At 42.3% G+C, this 22780-nt stretch overlaps 2 protein-coding genes across 2 annotated transcripts in view; one reads left to right on the plus strand and one right to left on the minus strand.

The window, feature by feature from the left end:
* The window catches only part of LOC142657685 (calcium-activated chloride channel regulator 1-like), a 1094600-nt gene that overhangs the window by 111395 nt on the left and 960425 nt on the right, over positions 1-22780 (minus strand). The window lies entirely within an intron of this gene.
* Positions 786-21711, plus strand: LOC142657680 (cytochrome P450 4A4-like). The gene is made up of 12 exons (XM_075832955.1): positions 786-1109; positions 4990-5134; positions 6324-6368; positions 8952-9079; positions 9436-9560; positions 11161-11312; positions 12092-12198; positions 12343-12533; positions 13764-13897; positions 15067-15131; positions 16827-16909; positions 20713-21711. Exons 1-12 carry the CDS (start codon positions 915-917, stop codon positions 20906-20908), a joined length of 1566 nt encoding a protein of 521 aa, XP_075689070.1. The 5' UTR covers positions 786-914; the 3' UTR covers positions 20909-21711.

The raw sequence follows: 22780 nt of genomic DNA on the forward strand, positions 1-22780 counted from the left end.
TGCAAGGGAAATGTAGTATTGAAATTACACCTGTATAATGCATGGCTGTGTCAAGTCTCCCAGATTAGGAGCCCCTTTCCAGCAAATCTCCTATATGACTGAGGGTATGTTCACACAACCCCTTTTCAGACGTAATGGAGGCGTTTTAGAGTGAGAGTGACATGAGAATTTGTAGGTTCTGGGTGGAGTTAGGCTAGAACTAGAAAGAAGGATTAAATAAGTATGAACGAAATCGCAAGAAAGTTAGACAACATAAGAATTGGCTAAAAAAAACAAAACACTCAATTCGCTGTTTCTGAAAATCCTATATAAAGACAGTAGTTATATAAGCCGCCGGCCGGAACCTGGTCATCTATCAGTGACAAAAAGTGATGAGAAGGTTTATATTTTTTAAAGCTTCTCCTGACCTAACATATTCTATAGTGAATAAAATGTCATTGCTTGATGTAAAAAATGTATCCCAGAAAATCCATTACAGAAAAATCCGACTAGACTAGAGGTGGTCTTCTCAAAGAGTAGCTTCAGTTAGGATAATGGTAATCCTACGCCGTACAATTATGGAAATGATTTTATAATATGGTGACAATTTAGATCGTTTCCTAAGAAGCTGAGCCTTGCTCATAAGCATGCAGCTGGGGGGAGGGGAGGGTTGGAGAAATCAATGAAGCTCACACTTGATGGACAGGACTAGTAGGGAGGAACAAACAGCAGACTAAAGCTATGCCCTCCTCTCCCCGTCTCGCCCTCCATTATAACTCCTCCTCGTCCCCTTGTACATGATAAATTCATTATTTGCAGTCTTCTCCTTCCTCCCCAGTCTTGTGGGGGTGTTGGGAGGCCTGCACCAACTCCAGCCTTGCCTCTGTGCCCACATACATGGCACTGTAGTGCAATCACTATATACCAAGGTTGGCATGGCTTTCTTTAGCCTGACCGGTGCCATGCTGTCCTGGCATATCAGAGATCTCTGGCACTGGGCTGCCTGGCTTGGTCTCCTATATTTGCTGTTCAAAGTCTCTAAGCTGTTTCTGATCTGGAGGGATTTGGTTATGGCATTCAGACCTTTCCCAGGCCCCCTGTGTCACTGGCTGTATGGCAATGCTCGAGAGGTAAGGTACAATTTAGTCTTTCTAAGGCTGGGTTCATGTGGGGCATCTGGGTGGCATTTATCTGTAGCAGCTTCTCCACATTTGGGTTCTGAATTCCTTTTTTGTAATGGCTTTGCTATCAATGTATTCATTCCACATTTATAAAGCCCCTGCACTCATTTTTTGACATATACATTCTGTATGGGTGCAGGGGCTTTATAAATATGGAATAAGTCGGCCCCATTATGTTTAAATTCAACAATTTTGGTGAATAGAACTTTTTTTTTTTTTTTAACATCCAAGGACTGAAACCACTAGACCTGTTACAACTGCATCCAGCCTAGACAATCCTCTGTAAACTCCGCACAAAACTCTCTCCTATCCTGATGGTTTGCTGTAATGTATCAGTGTAGATACAATGTATCAGCCTGAAGTCCCCATTGCAAGTGAAATGTGTAGAATGGATACAATAATATTCCCTTCTCAACTGCGAGCAAGACTAAATCTGAGCAGGTTTTCATTCTCTGAGAGCAAACCTGCTGAATAATCTGAGCATGATGAATAATTGGAGCACAGGATATATTAGAAAGTTACACAATCTTGAATAGTTACATAAATACACACATTATATGGGCCAACGTATGTGGACACCTGACCTCTCCTATATGAGTTTGTGGACATCTCAGTAATATTGTGGCTATAAGACCAGGACCACACACAGAGGTTTTGATGCAGTTTTTGGCTCAGTTTTTTTTTAGCCAAACACAGGAGTGGACACCAAAGAAAGGAGATGCGGCCGCAATTCCCCCAAAAATCCACGGGAGAATTGCGGCCCCATTAATTTCTATGGGGCCATACACACGACCGTAGTTTTTGCGGTCTTTGCATGGCCCGGGAGCCCGCACCGCAGAAAGAACGGGCATGTCTTATCACGGCCGTCTTCTGGGGTCCGGGCTCATTAAAGATAATGGCGACGGGCATGTGTATGGCCTGCGATTTGCGGGCGGCTCGCGGCTGACAGTCCGGTGCCGGCCGACCCGAAAATCACGGCCGTGCACATTAGCCATTATTAGCGGTCATGTGCATGAGTCCTTAGTCTTTTCTATACAACTTTTCTTTTCTTTGGAGCCACTTCTGGTTTGGTTAAAAAAAAAAACTGCACCAAAACTCTGTGCGATTTTACCCTGAGGGTATGTTCACACGGCTTATTTTCGGACGTTTTTCGGTCCGAGAACGGCCGAAAAATCGGAAGCAGAACGCCTCCAAACATCTGGCCATTGATTTCAATGGGAAAAACGACGTTCTGTTCCAACAGGGGTGTTTTTTTATGCGGCCGTTTTGAAAAAACGGTGCATAAAAAGACGCACTGTAAAAAGTGCATGTCACTTCTTGAGCCGTTTTTGGAGCTATTTTTTATTGACTCTATAGAAAAACAGCCATAAAAAATGCGAGTTTGCTTGAAAAAAACTTCTGAAAATCAGGAGCTGTTTTCGCTTGAAAACAGCTCTGTAATTTCAGACGTTTTTGGTTAAGCGTGTGAACATAGCCTAACAGCCTCCACTCTTCTGGGAAGGCTTTTCACAAGATTTGAAGTGTCTGTGGGAATATTTGTCTATTCAGCCAAAAGATAATTTGTGAGGTTAGGCTATATTCACACACAGTGAAAAAAAATGGCCATTAAAAATTGATCCACTGTCACATGCACAGAACGTATGTCACATGGCCATTTTGCATCAGTGTGTCTCCAAATTTTCATCCATTTCCAGTCCATCTGTCCGTTTGACATCCCTTTTGCATCAGTTTTTCATGGCCGTTAAAAAAACCTGTCTAGCCATTTATATTACAATGTATAATTTAAAGGGCTAGGCTAATGGATATGTGCTGATGCTCTCACTCAAACTGTTTCTGAAGATGGTGCCACACAGTGCCCACGTAGATAGTGCCACGCAGCCCCCTTGCAGATGATGCCACGCAGCCCCCTTGCAGATGATGCCACGCAGCCCCCTTGCAGATGATGCCACGCAGCCCCCTTGCAGATGATGCCACGCAGCCCCCTTGCAGATGATGCCACGCAGCCCCCCTGCAGATGATGCCACACAGCCCTGATGTAGATGATGCCACACAGACCCCCTGTAAGAATTTTCAGGGACGGTCTCTGTAAGTTCTGGACAGTCCAGGAAGATTCACTACAGTTGACCACTATGTACAATGCCCCCTGTAGTAGCGCCACACTATCCTTGTAGTGAACGCGACAATACATTACATTTAACTTTCGGCTGCCCTGCATACTCACTGATGCAGCGCTGTGTCTCGTCTTCTTCAGGTGTGGTCTCTCGTCTGCATGGGATATGACGTCATCGCGTCGCTTTCGAAGAAGACTAGAGACCACACCTGAAGAAGATGGCGCTGCATCGGTGAGTATGCCAATGATGGCCAGCAAGGGAACTAATAGTTCCCTTGCCAATCCCCATGTCACAGATCAGTTTTTAACGGTTGTTACATGTATTGACTGCCGTTAAAAACGGATCCATTTACTTCTATGGGGACCGTCTAGTCGTGAAACCGGCCAAAAATAGGACATGTCCCATTTTTTAACGGTCATTATTCACGGGCAGTTAAAAAAAGTTCAAAGAACGTCTGTCACATGGCCGTTTTCCACTGTCGTGTAAATGTAGGCTTAGGCCCTGATGTTGGACGAGGTCTGGCACACAATCTGAGTTCCAATTTTTTTAGAGAGATGTTAGACGTGGTTGGGGTCAGGGCTTTGTACAGCCACTCGAGTTCCTCCGCACCAAGCTCCTCACCCCATGTCTTTATGAAGCTCGCTGTGTGGCGGTAGCATTCTCCTGGTATTCATAAAGCTCAAATTTATCCACCAGACTGCCAGATAGTGAGCCCTGATTCATCACTCCAGGTGACACGCTGATTCAGAGTCCAGTGGTGATGTGCTTTACCCAACTCCAGCCTGCGCTTGGCATTGTGCATAGTAAACATGGAAACCCATTTGATGAAGCTCCGGGTGCACAGTTCTGGTGCTAATGTCTCTACCAGAGGCAGTTTGGAGCTCTGTGGTGTGATACAACAGAGGATATAGCTGATTCTTACACGTCACATGGTCCACAGAGCGGCCCCACTTTGTGGCTGAGCTGTTGTTACTCATAGACATTTCCACTTCACAATAATAGGACTTGCATAAGACCGGGGCAGATCTAGCAGATTGGATATTTCACAAACCGAATTGTGGCAAAGGTGACATCCTATGACAATGCCACGTCTAAAGTCACTGAGCTTTTCAGTATGCCCCATGCTAATAACAATGTTTGTCTATGAAGATTACATGGCTGTGTGCTTGATTTATGTACCTGTTTGCAATGTGTGTGACTGATACACCGGAACTCAATAACCAGGATAAGTTTTGCCATGTAGCGTAAATCTTCTTCATCTGACCATAGAGCAGTAGCATTTTCATCAATGGTTTTTAAACCCTCCTATATACCATGGCTGCACATACAATTTCTGATCGTTCCATTGTGTATGAAAAAACATCAAGATTTGAGATGACACAGAGATTTTGCTATCAGTGTCTATGTGAAATATTAGACTTAAATGTTGGATGGCCCAATTATCACAAAGCCGTGTACCACTTGCTTTAGTATTCCAAGGCTTTTACTGAATTATCTGTAAATTAGTTGCAAGCATTATGTAAATCCATATACCCACCAAAACTCCTTCACTGCGTATAGGACATAAAGCACTGCAATACAGGCATCAGGAACGTGGAATATTTAATACTCATACCAGAGCACGATACACCCAGTACACATGACCCCCTATATCTTATCTCCGTCCACCTCACTACTGACCACCTAGACATTGACGCTGATTTAAGTTTCTTTTGTAGTTTCTGCAGATCGGGAAGGACCTGGATCTGGTTTACCAGTGGGCGCAGTCGCATATGTACGGCTTTCCCTTGTGGCTCGGGAATTTCTTTGCATGTCTTATAATTACTCACCCAGATTATGCAAAGGCAGTTTTGGCCAGACAAGGTAAGAAGATCTCAAGATGTTGCTGTATTTCTTGCATTGATAATGTGCTCTACTATATTACTAAATATTCAGGATGTATTGTCCTTCTAATTATTACCAAGGTGCAATTCCTTCAGTCCAGCATCTGGCAACATTGCTTTGGAGATGTAGGTGGCATTAGCAAAATATTCCCTAAACCCCCCCCCCCCCTCCTTAACATCCATTCCCCACATGCATTCTTGGCCGGGGCAGGACTAGGTGCCATAGGAATAGCAGGTCAGAGCCAGGGTTGCCAACCTCCACTTAAGTCATTTGTGGACAACTGAGCTAAAAATCACAGACCGACAAATTTTTATGGACACATTACAAAATCACTCTAGTAGACTCCACCCCGCAGCACATCTGCACCGCCAGGTCCACCCCACCACCAATAAGACCGCGCTCTGTCTCTGGTCTAATGTAATGTAATGGCGTCACGTGCGAGTCACGTGACATCTTATGAGACTGACTCACTCCTCGTGGCCGCCGCTTCTTTCCTGTTTGCACTGCACATATCAATTTGGCGCATGCGCAGGGTAAACATTTGGGAAATTGAAAAAATTCACGGACTGTGTTTTTTTTTTTTTCTGGTCGACACTACGGACGGCAGAAAAAAACCGCCTGTTTTTTGCGGACTGTATAAATTTACGGACGGTTGGCAACCCTGGTCAGAACGCATCCTTCCTGAGTAACCCCATAAAAGTGCCGGCCACAGTCATCCAGAATACTTGATAATCAGGTCCTGGTAATGCTGGAGTAAAGGGGTTTTATTGAATTTTTCTGCACTATTATATTATCACTTTCTGTGCATATTGTGGACAGCAGATACGGTTTTGCTATGCAATTTATCATTTCTTACAAATTGCACATAAAATAAGAATTCCTCACGGTGCAGTTGTTCTTATTATAGTCAATGTTGTCTCTACAGGTAATTCAGGTACGTTTTTTTTCTAGAATTAATACACCGGGATAGCTCAAGGTTCCTAGAACAAAGGTCAAGGCTAAGAATATCCTTCACACTAAATATATACACCGTGACTATGGCATTGACATCTGCCATAAAATAATTTAAGAGTAGAATAATTCCGGTATATACTGCTGATGTAAGATATGACTATTTCATTTATTGTGCAACTTCTTTCTAATTTTTTTTCTGGTGGAATTTTTTTAGACCCCAAGGACGACACAGCGTATAGATTTCTAATCCCCTGGATTGGTGAGTAACATGGCTGTACAGTGGCGTAGCTATAGGGGTCGCAGCGCCCCCCCACACCACATCAATAAAAAGTTACTACTGTAATTCGGGCTGCGGGCTCCTGTTACTATACTAACTGACAGTACTTACCTTCCTGGTTCCGGAGCGCAGCGGAGGTCCTGACGGCACAACGCTATGTGCCGCGCACAACATCGTGATCCTGGATAGTCGGGACACCCGCTGCGGCTGAAGAGGAAGGTAAGATTAATATCCCTGTCTGCTGAAGCTGATTGGCGGGGTCCGACTCCCGGGAGCCGGCCAATCAGCTGTTTTGAAGGGGACGCAGCACTCATGAGAGCTGCTTCCCCTTTATTCCGGTCACTTGAACCCGTGGCCAATAGAAGTATTGCTACCGCCTTAGTAATGGCCGCCGGCTGATTGACAGCGTCCATTGCTAAGGCGGGGCTTAGTGTTAGCCGGTGCAGAGGCTAACACTAACCCCCTTTATTAACCCAATACCCACCGCCACCAGGGGTGCTGGGAAGAGCCGGGTACGATCCAGTACTTGACCATCTGTATTGATGGTCGGGCAACGGGGCGGCCGCAGGCTGGTATTATCAGGCCGGGAAAGGCCAGAAACAGTGTCCCTTCCCATCCTGGTAATGTTGCCTGCTGCTGCTCTATTGTATCTGGCTGGTTATGAAAAATGGGGGGGGGGGGGGGACCCCACGTCATTTTAAAAAAATAATTGGAAAGAACGATGTGGGGTCCCCCCCCCCCAATTTTCATAACCAGTCAGATACAACACATCAGCAGGCAGCATTACCAGGGTGGGAGGGGCCACTGTTTTTGGCCTTCCCCAGCCTAATACTACCAGCCTGCGGCCGCCTCGGTGCCGACCATCGCTACAGATGGTCGGGTACTGGTTCGTACCCTGCTCTTCCCAGTACCCCTGGTGGCGGTGGGTACTGGGGTAGTAATGGGGGTTAGTGTTAGCCTCTGCACCTGCTAACATTAAGCCCCGCCTTAGTAATGGAGGTTGTCAATCAGCCAGCAGACATTACTAAGGCGGTAATAATAAAGTTGAAAAAAATATTTTATTGAAATAAAAAAATACAACCCCCATTAACCATTTTATTGAGAATAAAAAAAACTCTGTCATTGATGTCGTCCTCGAATCCGAAGTAGTCCAACAACCGAACTTGTAAAATAACACAAACACACAAAAATAATTAGTAACACGTAAAAAAGCAAAACCATTATTATCCTTACCCTTCCCGGGTCCAGCGCTGAAGCCGCAATTTCAGCGAGCTGGGCGATGTATCTAATCCAATCATGTGTGATACTGTCTGCTGAGCCAATGTATCTAATCCTATCCATAGTTTATAGGGTCGTAATGCTATAGATATGCTATGCTGTCTCCTATACACACACACACACACACACACACACTTTTTTTTGGGGGTATATGTATTGGGGCTATTTCCCCTGACATTAAGACCTTCGAGACGCCCCTGGCTGCTAGTGCTGCATTGTTGGGTCACTTAGGAGACCCAGCGATGCACCTGAAAGCTGCGGACCGTCGGCCATGAGAAGTTTGTGGGGGAGGGGGCCCAATAAGAACTTTTGCATCGGAGCCCATGAGCCTTTAGCTATGCCCCTGTGGCTGTAGATTAGTGGTCAGAGGTTCGGAAACCACTAGGTGACGGTGGGTGCACGAGTAGGGACCCAATCCGACAATATTAGCAAAAAAGTACTCGGGACGCCAAGTTGGAGTAAAATTCTTACATTTTGAATTCTCATTGCCAATATGCGTGTGCAACATTTCCGTCAAGTTGTGACCTTCATCAAGCACCTTCTGCAAGTAGTGGCTCTGTTTCGGAATAACGGCGTGTTGGCATGGTGGCTCCCCGCATGTGTACACAATTTAAGAATTTTACTCCAACTTGGTTTGCCGAGTACTTTTTTGCTAATGGCTGTGGATTAAATTTACATTTCAGATGGCAGATCCATTGGTTTTCCTGGATTAGAAAAAAGGGTCTTTTTTTTTTTCCGGAAACCGTGCCACTTCTGTTCATGGCTTGTGCCTGGTATTACAGCTCATCCCTATTCAACTGAATGAGGCTGTGCTGCAATACCGGGCAGATCCCATGGACAAGAGTAGCGCTGTTCCCACCAGGTTTACCATATCTACCGGGAAATCTCCCCTACTTCTTTCTGGGGCTGCCAAGATCTAGGAACAACTTTTTATATTTGGTGGACATGCCCTTGGGTAGCCTAGTTTTGGTCAAAAGTAATAATCATGATTTCTTCAGTTTTATCTACCGACTTCCCTCATTTCTCCTCTTAGCTTTACAAACCAAATGCATCAACGATCTGAATTTCTATGCCTGGCGGCTGGGATCCACAGAGCGACCAAGTCCTCCCAACTATTCCTATCAGCTGTTAAATCTAGAACTAGGAAAATCCTACAGGAAAATCCTGTCTAGCATTAACGGGAATGTCCTGAAGGTTCTTAGAGGGGTTGAATGTTTAGTAATATTATCGTATCTAAAAGATTTACTTTTTCCAGACATCCATTCATATTTGTATCATTTGTCTTAGGTGAAGGATTGCTGGTCACCACCGGGCAGAAGTGGTTCCAGCATCGTCGTCTGATCACTCCGGCCTTTCATTATGACGTCCTAAAACCCTATGTGGCGTTAATGGGCGACTGCACCAAGATCATGTTGGTAATTGCTTTTTCCATTATATATCACAAAATACACGTACAGGATCCATTATGTGGAGAATCATGATACAGGATCTTAAGTTATAGCGTGAGAACCCAACCTAGGCCTACAACCTCGTATCCGGACTCCTACACCACTGACACAAAGTTCTATTGTACTCTCCTATGTGTATTGCAAATACAGGGACCGACCAAGTCCTTGGTACAATGACTGACCAAGTCCTTGGTACAATCTTTAATAATTGGTTCTAGAAGGTGTTTCTGATGTTCAGCCCCTCAATATAGGAGGCAGAAGATCGATAACTGAGGTGAATAATCAAAGCTGACCTTTAAAAAAATCATGGCTTCCTCTTCCAGGACAAATGGGAGCGACTGGCACCAAATGAGAGCCCAGTGGAGCTTTTCCATCATGTCAGTCTCATGACCCTGGACACCATCATGAAATGCGGCTTCAGCTACCAGAGCTACTGCCAGACAGACAGGTAAATGATGGAATAGAGATACATGAAACCTCAGCACAAGGAAGTCGTAGTCCCGGATGTTCATAGTCCCGGACGGTGCAGTCTGAAACCTTCTCTTGAGGAAAGACCGTTTCATGTAGACTGGTTAAGCTTTCTCTGTTTATTAATGATCCTAAAGGTACTGATACTCTGAGCAGGTATAGTCTTGCCCAGTTGAACTCCATGTTTTGCCACTGTGCTGCTCAGACACATTGGGATTAGATTAGTATTTCTGTGGCATTACTCTTACTGCTACTGTTTTGGGGGTACCGTGGCTAACTATTATGGGGACGGTGACATCAACACTCAGAGTTTTTCAGGCCACTGTGATTGGTTATGTTAAGGGACACCAAGACACAGTTCTATATTTATTTCATAGTAATGTATTAGGGCCTGTTCACATCCCTTTCCGTTGAGGGGTTCCGTCAGATTTCCGTCGGGTGAACCCCTCAACGGATAGTCAAACGGAAACCTTAGCTTCCGTTTGCCTCACCATTGGTGATGGAAACATTGCTACTGGTTTCCGTTTGTCACCATTCCGGCAGGTTTTAGTTTTTTCTATGGAATCAATAGCGCAGTCGATTGCGCTATTGATTCCATAAAACCTGCCGGAATGGTGACAAACGGAAACCATTAGCAATGTTTCCGTTTCCATTAATATCAATGGTGAATCAAACGGAAGCTAAGGTTTCCGTTGAGGGGTTCCACGACGGAAACCCCTCAGCTGATGTGAACAGGCCCTAACATATCCGCATGGTTTTAGAGGATGGGAGGAGAACCACGCAAACACAAGGAGAACGAACAGCGCCATGTAGATTGCTTTCCTTGGTCAGAATTGAACTCCGGATCCCAGTGCTGCAGGACAATAGTTGGGCTAGGTTCACACCACGTTTTTGCATCCTGTTGAAAAGCCGTATTTTACATGTTAGTCAACTTTACATTAAAAAAAGGATGCGACTGGATATAAAAACGATGCAGGCTCCTTATTTCTGTCCTTTTTAGAGAATCAAATCCAGACAGATCCTGTTTATTTTACAATAGAAGTCGATGGCAACAGGAAAGGCATCCTGTTTTAAATGCACCATCTTTCTAATTTAGAAAAAAACAAAACCGGAAGTTTCAACCGGATGAAAAAATGTGATGCAAACCTAATGTATTGATGCAACCTCATATAAAAAAAAAGAAAATGATTAGTAATCAGTGGTCAAAAAAGATTGGCAGATACATACGGCCGTCATCTTCACCTATAGGATCCCCCATATCCCATAGAGCGCCATTTTCTCCCATTTCCCATAGTGCTCCATGTTATTTGAGTGTTTTGTACATGATGATTGATGCATTCAGGACATTGCGCTCTCCTGGTTTTCCTCCATCGACCTCGTCTTTTCACTAGCTTCCTATGAACCTTGGCATAAAACTAGTTTGCTGTTTTTATTTTTCAAAGATCCCCTAAAAGAAGAAATCTGGAATCTGATTGGTTGTTTTCTCCCTGAAACAGTGACACTCTTGACCATAGGCTGTATGCGGTATTGCAGCTCAGCCTCATTCAATGATTGGTACAATCCTGTTTTTGTCTTGGCAGTGAAAATGCCTACATTAAAGCTGTGTACGAGCTCTCTTATCTGGTTGATCACCGGTTCCGTCACTTCATTTATCACAATGACTTCATCTACTACCTGAGTCCACAAGGATTTCGCTACCGTAGAGCGCTGAAAGTAGCTCATGAACATACAGGTCGGTTTATATTTACATGATATTATGAGTCCAACTCTCTCAAATACGTAAATCCACTATTACCTTATTTAACCCTTTTATGTTCTGATCAGGCACCATCCAGCATTTTCTACAGACCATCATTTATTTTTACTAATGGTGACCACTAAAGCCATAAAAGGCCTACAAGATTTATAAATGTTTTATCCTATGATGCAGTAAGGATATATTTTCCCCCCTTTAAATTGCCCCTTTAAGAAGTTTGTGCACACGCATTTTACACGAAAAAGTTCTTATTCACTGCCATTCCCATGGGATCCTGTCAGGCAAACCTCAAAAAAAAATTGTTAATTTTTATAAAAAATATTATAAATTAAAAAAACGCCTTAAGGCCCTGTTCACAGTTTTTTTTTACATTTTTTTTTTTTTTCCGCATCAGAAAACGCGCCAAAAAAATGTCCGAAAATGCCTCCCATTGATTTCAAAAGCGACATGCCCTATCTTCAGGCCTTTACGTCTCTGACCTCCCATTGACTTCAATGGGAGACAGAGAAAGCGTATTTCGCTGCGTTTTTGCCTGTAGCGCTCAATGGCCGCAGGGATGAAAAATGCAGCATAAATCGCAGCAAACGGCGTGCAGGAAGATCAAAATCTGCCTCAAAATTCCAGACGTGTGTGAACAGGACCTAACACTTACCTGTTATAAACATTGTTAAAAGCTTCACCTGCCATTGCCATAGACTAAATACTCTAATTTTGCACCGGTCCAGATAATAGTATCATTGTGAATTTTATTTTAGATAAAGTTATTAAACAGAGGAAAGAGTCACTGAAGAGCGAGAAGGAATTGGACAAAATAAGTCAAAGGAGACATATGGATTTTCTTGATATCCTCCTATGTGCGAAGGTAAGTACTAAGTTCTAGACTTCTAGATGCTGCTTTATGTTTTCGCTACATTGAAGACCTTCTGTTACTGGTTCTATTGTCCACGTCATTTCGTAATTTGGACTGTCTTAATACAATACTTTACTATGTTACATGTCTTTTTAGGATGAGAATGGTCATGGGCTTTCGGATAAGGACCTGCGGGCAGAGGTGGACACGTTCATGTTTGCGGGGCATGATACAACGGCCAGTGGGATCTCATGGATATTATATGCCTTGGCAAAACACACTGAGCACCAGGAGAGATGTCGAAAAGAGATCAGGGAGGTCCTAGGAGATCGGGACACAGTGGAATGGTAGGACTCCAGTGTAACTAGCTCATAGATATATTAAAGGGATATTCCCATCATAGACATTTATGGATATTCACAGGATATGCCATTAACATGTGATAGACGGAGGTACCACCAATGTCCAGACCGCTTGTTTGGTTGCATCATTGCCTGGTTGTGGCGACTGCATTTTTGTAGATAAACCATAAATGTCTATGATGGGAATACCCCTTTACAACTTCTTTGAATTAAATAAAACAATTAAAGTTCTTTAGCAAGTAATATTTAGTAAGATTGACTGTGATACTCTCTAGGACAGTTCATTAAAGGATCCTTCTGGGTTTTTTTAAAACCAAAATAAAAAAGATAAAGGTTGTCCGATGAGATTTTTTTTATGTTCACAGAAACAGCGCCACTTTTTTCCATGGGCTGTGTCTGGTATTGCAGTTCAGCTCAATTCAAGTGAATGGGTTGAGCTGCAATATTTGAGACTATGGACAAAAGTGGCGCTGTTTCTGTGAAAAAAAGAAGACTTTTTTTTTTTTTTTTTTTTAACCTTGGACAAGCCCTTTACGTCTGTTGTCCACTATTAAAGGGGTTGCCCAGGATTCAATACTTTTTATTTTTTTTTTATTTTTTTTATATATATAAATGTATTTATTTCATAATATCATGAGATTTACATTTCACAAAACATGGATCACTGATGGCCACATTCCACACTAGAGGTTGCAATCTGCATTCTATATATATATATATATATATACATACATACATACATACATACATACATACATACATACATACATACATACATACATACCAAAGACGGAGAACAAGTAGCAGCACCAGGACTTCAGCGTTAGGGAGATGTTGGTTTATTCACCACCAGGTGGAAGAGTGAGCAACGTTTCGGTTCACACCTGAACCTTTCTCAAGCACAATACTTATAAAAGCTGTCCTGGGTTGACATGTCCATGATACAGGTGCTCGTTGTCGCCCCCTATTGAGTAATCCACATTGTGTGACCTACCAAAATGAGTGGGGGAAGGGAATCGACAAATGTTTTGTGCACGTTTCGATCATACTTCTCCGGGCCATGAAGTTATTTGTATGACAAACCAAGTTGAATTATCGATTACTTTAAGACTAAATATTCTGTTGCACAGGGATGTGATTGGGTAGGAGACTCTTCATATCCAGCTGAAATTGCTTTTTACAACTGCACTCTCGTTGTTCAAAATGTTTCAATAGGGAAGACCTCGGAAAGATCCCCTTTACTACAATGTGTATTAAGGAGAGCTTGCGGCTGTATCCCCCAGTTCCTGGAATCGCCCGGAAACTCAGCAAACCAATCACATTCTGTGACGGCCGGAGTCTTCCTGAAGGTTAGTGCATTCATTTTCTGAAAGTGTAATTCTGTTTTAAATAACATTTTACTTAGCAAATACTTTTGGTTTTTGAGTTATTTTATGTTTTTTATCAGAGGTCTATACAGAAATCTTAGGGCCCCATAGGAAAATTCGGAAGAAGCCCCACTCCCCGCTGAGAGCTCTGACAAATGTATTATGCCTTCATTATAGTTCATGTCTATCATTCTGTTTACATGTCCAGAATTCCGTATAGGGGAGCTCTGATATTCTGATTTTGATAAATTAAATATTTTTGACTACCTGTAGCCACCACTAGGGGGAGCTAACTACATATGGACTTATACAGCTAGTGTTGAACTAAATGGGAGCTGTATAAATCTGTATGCTGTTAGCTCCCTCTGCTGGTGGCTGCAGGTAGTTGCTTTGAACATGTTATGTCAAGCAGGGGAAGCAGTTAAGTGCCGGGCCTTCTCCCACCATAGCAATCGCATGCTCTGCCTCTATGGTGGGTACACCAATGGTCTTTATCTCCATTTTATATAAACTGCTGTTTCAAAATAACCGGACGGTTGTTCTTAAAAATTGAGCATTCATGCATTGCATGCTGGCCGGCATGTCCTCCTACGTTACCCATGTGGCGGCTGCTGCAGAGAAAAGTGTGGCAGGCTGCGGTTTACAACTTGATCGCCAGGCTGGACCAGCATTGGTCAGCTAATTGTCAGACCCGCCAATTTATTTTTTTAAACGTTTTCTTTGAGACAACCCCTTTAAAATGAATATTGAAACTACACCCTGCAGCCTAGATCTTTCAGACCACCATAATTTCTAAAATATTATATCCATTTAATACATAGCACAGGAAAGGTTTAGTTCTAAAAGTGTTAAATACTCTAATCACATTAGGTACCTAGAATATCCAAAGACCATATGGAAAAAAAGTTGCAGTACCACGTTAGACCACTAGGTGTCATAGAGTGCTTACATTTATTCTTTTGAAAACTGCTGTATTCCCTGTGTTATGTCCCAGGTCCAACAAGGGCTAATGGTTTGAGCAATATGGAGAGAGAAATTACACTTTTGTTTGATAGTTTGCATTGTATAACATTGTTCTTCCCTTCATTGTATAACATTGTTCTTCCCTTTAATATAAAGACCGATCTGCAATTCCATCTTATTTCTTGCAGGAACAATGATTATCCTCAGCATTTACTGCATAAACAGATCCCCCAGTTTCTGGAAAGACTCAGAGGTGATATAAAGTCTGATCGCAGAGCTAGGAATGATTTATTATAACATACAGTATGAGTAAAGGGTTAATATGGGAAATAGTCAGCAAGCTTGTCCACAGACACACCCATAATACTGAGGGTATGTTCGCACGCAGTGGTTTCAGGCGTATTTCGGGGTGTTTACGCCTCGAAAAACGCCTGAAAAAACGGAAGCTGAACGCCTACAAACATCTGCCCATTGAAATCAATGGGAAAAACAGCATTTAGTCTTTTTACGCCTCTGTTTCAAAAAACGGAGCGTAAAAAGAAGTAGCATCTCACTTCTTGAGGCGTTTTTTGGAGCTGATTTTCCATTGAACACTATGAAAAACGCCTGAAAAGAACCATCAGGCACTGTTCACACAGAGTTTTTTTGATGAGATTTTTGGGGTGGAAACCGCTCTGCAAAAAACGCCAGAAAATGCCTCCCATTGATTTCAATGGGAGTTGGACAAGTTTTTTTACCACGTGTAAAAAAAAAAACCGTCGCGGTAAGGCTGTGTTCACACTGAGTTTTTTGCAGGAGGAAAATTCCTCCTGCAAAAACTGCTCCAGACGTATTTTGCACAGTGGTTTGCCAAAAACTCGTCAAGGTGTTTTTTTTTTGTTTTTTTTTACCCTTCTGACTGATTGAAATGGGGTTTTGGAGGCAGAAACCGCCTCAAGATGGGTCATGTTGCTTCTTTTTACCGTGACGCGTTTTTTTTACTCGCGGTAAAAAAAACTCGTCCAACTCCCATTGAAATCAATGGGAGGCATTTTCGGGCGTTTTTTGACGAGCTTTGCGGAGCAGTTTCCGCACCAAAAAACTCATCAAAAAACTTGTGTGAACAGGGCCTAATTAACAATGGGCAAATGTTTGGAGGCGTTCTGCTTCCGATTTTTACGGCCTGAAAAACGTCTGAAAATAGGCCGTGTGAACCTACCCTTATTGCGCTCCTATAATTCAGTGAGACCATAAGGTCTAAGGGTATGTTCACACAGCCTATTATCAGACGTAATTCGGGCGTTTTAAAAATCGCAACACAGAAAAAAAACTCGCTCTACTTACCCAGATCTCTCTTCTCCGTCGTCCAGCCCGGCCTCCAGGGATGACCTTTCATCCCATGTGACTGCTGCAGCCAATCACAGTCTGCAGCGGTCGCATGGGATGAAACGTCATCCCAGGTGGCCGGAATGCAGGATGCCAGAGGGACGCATCACCATGACTACGGGAAAGTTTTTTTTTTTTTTTTTTTTAATTAATTTATTTCTTTTTTACCTGCTATTTTATGCACTGGACATTCTGGCTGAAAAACTGCACCACAATTTGGTGCGCTTTTCGGATGGAATTCCATGCGGCTACGCTGTTTACGCAGCGTATCCGCCCTGTGTGAATATACCCTAATACAGGCTGTAACTCCATAACAATGTAAGATATGTAATGCCGTGTTATTGAAAAGTTATGTAGACTTATTCTATATGCATGTACAGTATATGATATTTAAAGGGGCACAGACACTTTAATGTTTAGGTCGGATAGCTATAATATAGGTCCAGCTTGTGGCTGCATAATGACTGATTCATATTCATAAAACTTTTTTTATAGGGTAAATCCTAATAAATGTTAACCCTGTGAAGTAATGTCTAGAAGTGGGTTGTTTTTTTTTTTTTTTTTTTTTTTTTTTCTGCCTTAGGTGTTTGACCCCCTGCGCTTTTCTGTGGAGAACTCAGCAGAGAGACACCCCCATGCCCTTCTTCCTTTCTCAGCTGGATCCAGGTAGGACAATGATTGACAAGGATTTAAAACCACTGTATGAATTAGGAAAATATGGTACAATTCCTTTGGTCCAGCACCCGATGGTCCAGCATTCCTTCATAATATGAATCCAGTATTCGCTAAATCACGTGTCACCATCTGTCATTGCAGAGCGTCACACTGTTTTTAGGATAGATAGCCAGTAATTTTGCGGTCACTTGCGATTTACCTTTCTTAATTAAAGGAACACTCCAGGAAAAACTGTTAGGCTGGGTTCACACACACTATTTACGGACGTAATTCGGGCGTTTTAGCCCCGAATTACATCCGAAAATGCAGCTCAAAAGCGTCGGCAAACATCTGCCCATTCATTTGAATGGGTCTTACGATGTTCTGTGCTGACGGTCATTTTTTTTACGCGCCGCTGTCAAAAGGCGAGGCGTAAAAAAAACGCCCGCGTCAAAGAAGTGCCTGTCACGTCTTCAGACGTAAATGGAGCCGTTTTCCATGGACTGCATGGAAAAACAGCTCCAATTACGTCCGTAATGGACGCAGCGAAAGACGCCTGCACATGCCATTACGGCTGAAATTACGGTGCTGTTTTCTCCTGAAAACAGCTCCGTAATTTCAGCCGTGACGGACGCTGCCGTGTGAACATACCCTAAGGCTGGGTTCACACGACCTATTTTCAGGCGTAAACGAGGCGTATTATGCCTCGTTTTACGTCTGAAAATAGGGCTACAATACGTCGGCAAACATCTGCCCATTCATTTGAATGGGTTTGCCGACGTACTGTGCCGACGACCTGTAATTTACACGTCGTCGTTTGACAGCTGTCAAACGACGACGCGTAAAATGACTGCCTCGTCAAAGAAGTGCAGGGCACTTATATACATTATATGCAGGACACTTATATACATTATATGCAGGACACTTATATACATTATATGCAGGACACTTATATACATTATATGCGGGACACTTATATACATTATATGCAGGGCACTTATATACATTATATGCAGGACACTTCTATACATTATATGCAGGACACTTATATACATTATATGCAGGACACTTATATACATTATATGCGGGACACTTATATACATTATATGCAGGGCACTTATATACATTATATGCAGGGCACTTATATACATTATATGCAGGGCACTTATATACATTATATGCAGGGCACTTATATACATTATATGCAGGGCACTTATATACATTATATGCAGGGCACTTATATACATTATATGCAGGACACTTATATACATTATATGCAGGGCACTTATATACATTATATGCAGGACACTTATATACATTATATGCAGGGCACTTATATACATTATATGCAGGGCACTTATATACATTATATGCAGGGCACTTATATACATTATATGCAGGGCACTTATATACATTATATGCAGGGCACTTATATACATTATATGCAGGGCACTTATATACATTATATGCGGGACACTTCTATACATTATATGCGGGACACTTCTATACATTATATGCGGGACACTTCTATACATTATATGCAGGACACTTCTATACATTATATGCAGGACACTTATATACATTATATGCAGAACACTTATATACATTATATGCGGGACACTTCTATACATTATATGCAGGACACTTATATACATTATATGCAGGGCACTTATATACATTATATGCAGGACACTTATATGCAGGACACTTATATACATTATATGCGGGACACTTCTATACATTATATGCAGGACACTTCTATACATTATATGCAGGACACTTCTATACATTATATGCAGGACACTTCTATACATTATATGCAGGACACTTCTATACATTATATGCAGGGCACTTCTATACATTATATGCAGGGCACTTATATACATTATATGCAGGGCACTTATATACATTATATGCAGGGCACTTATATACATTATATGCAGGACACTTATATGCAGGACACTTATATACATTATATGCAGGACACTTATATACATTATATGCGGGACACTTATATACATTATATGCGGGACACTTATATACATTATATGCAGGACACTTATATACATTATATGCAGGACACTTATATACATTATATGCAGGACACTTATATACATTATATGCGGGTCACTTATATACATTATATGCGGGACACTTATATACATTATATGCAGGACACTTATATACATTATATGCGGGACACTTGTATACATTATATGCAGGACACTTATATATATTATATGCAGGACACTTATATACATTATATGCAGGACACTTATATACATTATATGCAGGACACTTATATACATTATATGCAGGGCACTTATATACATTATATGCAGGACACTTATATGCAGGACACTTATATACATTATATGCGGGACACTTATATACATTATATGCGGGACACTTCTTTGAAACGTAATTTGAGCTGTTCTTCATTGTCAATGAAGAGCAGCTCAAGATTACGGGCGTCAAAGATGCCTCGCATAATGCGAGGAGGAGCAATTACGTCTGAAACGACGCAGCTGTTTTCTCCTGAAAACATTCTGTCTTTTTAGACGTAAAAGCCACTTATCGTGTGCACATACCCTTATACCTAAAGAGGTGGTACGTGACTTCTATATACACTATATGGCCAAAAGTATGTGGACACCAGATCATCACACCTATATGAGCTCGTTTGACATCCTGTTCTAAAACCATGGACGTTAAAGGGGTATCCAACCTTTGAAAAGTATATCTCTATCATTTTAATATAATCGATAGACTAAGGCCCCATGCACATGACCGTAAAAAATCTCCGTAATTGCGGACCCCTTCAGTTCTATTGGCCGCGGACACCTTTCCGTATCGCTACGGAAGGGCGTCCGGGCCGTAGAACTGTGCCGTGAATTATGGAGCATGTCCTACTTTTTGTATTTTACAAACCGTGCTCCCATACTTTGTATCGGGGAATGGCACGCGGCGGCCAGCCGTGCCGGTAATGGCGGGCTGTGATTAAGGGCACGGCCATGTGCATGAGGCCTTAATAAAATACTTTGGGGGTTGGTGGGAACTTGGAACGCACCACACCCTCTACCGCAGCCGTATATAGCAGAGGTGGCCGTGCGTGTACATGAGTCTATGGGAGACCAGCGAGTACCTTAGACTTCAAAAGACAGAACTACAGACATTTATGGCCACTAATTCTTGGCTCGGCAAGATCGGCTAACAACAATCAATTTTCTGACAGGTGGGGGACCTAGAGGTGAGCGGTGCCGGTGCATACATCACCCATATAAGTAGTGACTGCCAGCAGCGTAACTAGTAAATGCTGGGCAACTTATCTGCCCATACGGCCTCAACGTGATGGTGGAGGCTCAAGGGCTCATCATACTCTTCAGGACCCTAAGATAGCTAGCGTCAGCAGCCATATGGTGTAAAAGAGGCCATTTCGGATGTCACTCTGCTTTTCCTAGAAACCGATATAACTAAGTTAGTATTTTTTTTAGCTAAAGTTGCTGTCATTATACAGTATGATTATCCCGGAGTAATAATCCCCCCCCGCCCCCCCCAAAGTTATACTTACCTAATTTGCACCAATCCAAAAATCCATCATAGTCTCCGGTACCGGGCATTGGTTGACACGACCCGCCCAGGAACCTGTACAAAGAAGACCATGTGTGGCGAAGATTAGGTAAGTATAAGATTGGATGTGAGACCGGCACCACCACTCTGGCTTCTCAGCTTTTGCCCGGAGTTTCACTTTAGTTAGATATATAACACTGTAAGTAAATCTGATCAGGTAACGCACTGTATATTTTCTATTACAGAAATTGCATTGGGCAGAACTTTGCTATGAATGAGATAAAGGTGGCAGTGGCTCTTATATTACAGAGATTTCAGCTGCTTCCAGACCCTGAAAATGAACCTCAGAAAATTCCTCAGATAGTTCTCAGATCTATGAATGGAATTAATCTGAGGCTGAAGAAGATTGAGAAGGATTATGAGAATAAAACACAGAGCTGAGAGCACATAGGACGTTGTACAGACCTGGGACCCTGGATGAAAAGAGGGAATGGGACCAGGTAGCAGAATGGGATCCTCGTCCGTTCTCTAGGGGAGCATTACCATTTGGACTTGTGTTTAACCGAATTAAGGCGACAATAAAATTCCATGTGGGGTTTCCTACAAAACGTTACACAACATTTAAAAGATAAAGTTGTAAACCTAAAGATTTCAATAATCTCTTGTGAATTTATGGAAGATTATTGCTTCTCTTTATCATGTACACACTTGTCTGAATATGAGCAATAACTGATCCGCGGCTTGCACCCATTCAATAATCGTTCACACTGGCGCCTTCGAAATGTATTATTGCGGCATTGTTTTTTTCCGAGGCATAACTTAAAGCTCCCGAATGCACATTGAAAATTTATTCCAGGACCCCGCAACCATTAGATACCACTTGTAGTCCTAGTTTCCACTGATGTGCCAGAAGGGTCCCCACAGGCACCAGAGCCCAGGTATGACTGCAAACTCTGCACCTTTAATAGTTATGCCCTTCGGAGCAGATTTTCTAGAATGTGTCAAAAAATGCAACAAATTTTGTTGCAATTTGGTGCATTTAATTTTAGAATAATTTTAAGAACAAATGTTTGCGCCTCACTAGACACTTAAAAAATGTCAAGAAGATGCCCTTCCATCATGTAGCACTGGAAATAAACACTAAAACACAAACGTTGTTATTTAGGTTCTTCAGGTTTTAGTTCACTACTACCTCTCTATAGAATAAATGAATTGTAGAATAAAGTTGTTGTTTTTTTAACTCATCATGTTGTTTTCAATCTCTACAACCGTGTTACCAATATCGACCAGCAGGCGGCAGCAAATTCTTTACAATACAATAGTCCGTTGCAAAACAATGAACAAACCAGTGGATTGCCTGTAGAAAAAACATAATCTTCCCGTCAGATACGTCACTGGTTTATAGTCATGTTCCTTAAATTGCCTTTACACGCTTTGATAATGAGCACATCATCTCATCGTGTAGACGACCACATTCGTAGACGACCGTTTCCGTTAGTCGAAATCATGCATGCTAAATATTTTGATCATAACATCCACAAATCCAGATTTTGGTGCCCGCCTCTGTACCATGTGACTACGATTACAAATTCATCGCAATATTGAGGAATCGCCACATGTAAATCTGCGTTGTCCAGTAGAGAACAGGAGCATAAGCAAGATATTGCAGAATCATACGCATTATCCAAGCGTGTAAATTCAACCTTAAATTGGATTTCCTGGGATTTACCACTATTGGGAAAACCATAAAATAATTGCAGGGCGCCTATAAAAATCCAGATACCAGAGGTCGTCCGTAGTCATATCCATGCAATGAGCCACGCTAGTTCTCGAGTGTAAGTAATAGAGCTCCACATACCATAATTGAGCAAATAAGATGAAGTTGTCTGACCCAGACTATGTATTTATATTTTCCCTTCTGAAACATTTATTACATATCCTTGACGCTCGATTACTGGGACCCTCGTTAGTCACAAGTTTGGGGGTCATGGGCATGAGGGTAGTTTGTCCCCTGTTTGTTATAAGTAACTAGGTACAAGAGGGGAGAAGGATGGAGAGGAGGCTGCACATACATCCATTCTTCTCTATGGGAGGTACTGAAACAGCCAAGCGTGTTACTATAGCAACATCATATCCTATTTTAGCCATAGCAATGCATTACACCCGTATCCAACACTGTCGGCCTCATTTATCAGAACTGTCAAGGCCCCGTACGCACAGGATTTTTATTTTACGCTTATTTTAATGCAGAAACTGAATCTTGGCCAAAATACGTCCCAAATCTCCCTCCATTGATTTCTATGAGAGGTAAAG

Source organism: Rhinoderma darwinii, chromosome 7 (assembly GCF_050947455.1).
Source record: "Rhinoderma darwinii isolate aRhiDar2 chromosome 7, aRhiDar2.hap1, whole genome shotgun sequence".
Classification (NCBI taxonomy): Eukaryota; Metazoa; Chordata; class Amphibia; order Anura; family Rhinodermatidae; genus Rhinoderma; species Rhinoderma darwinii.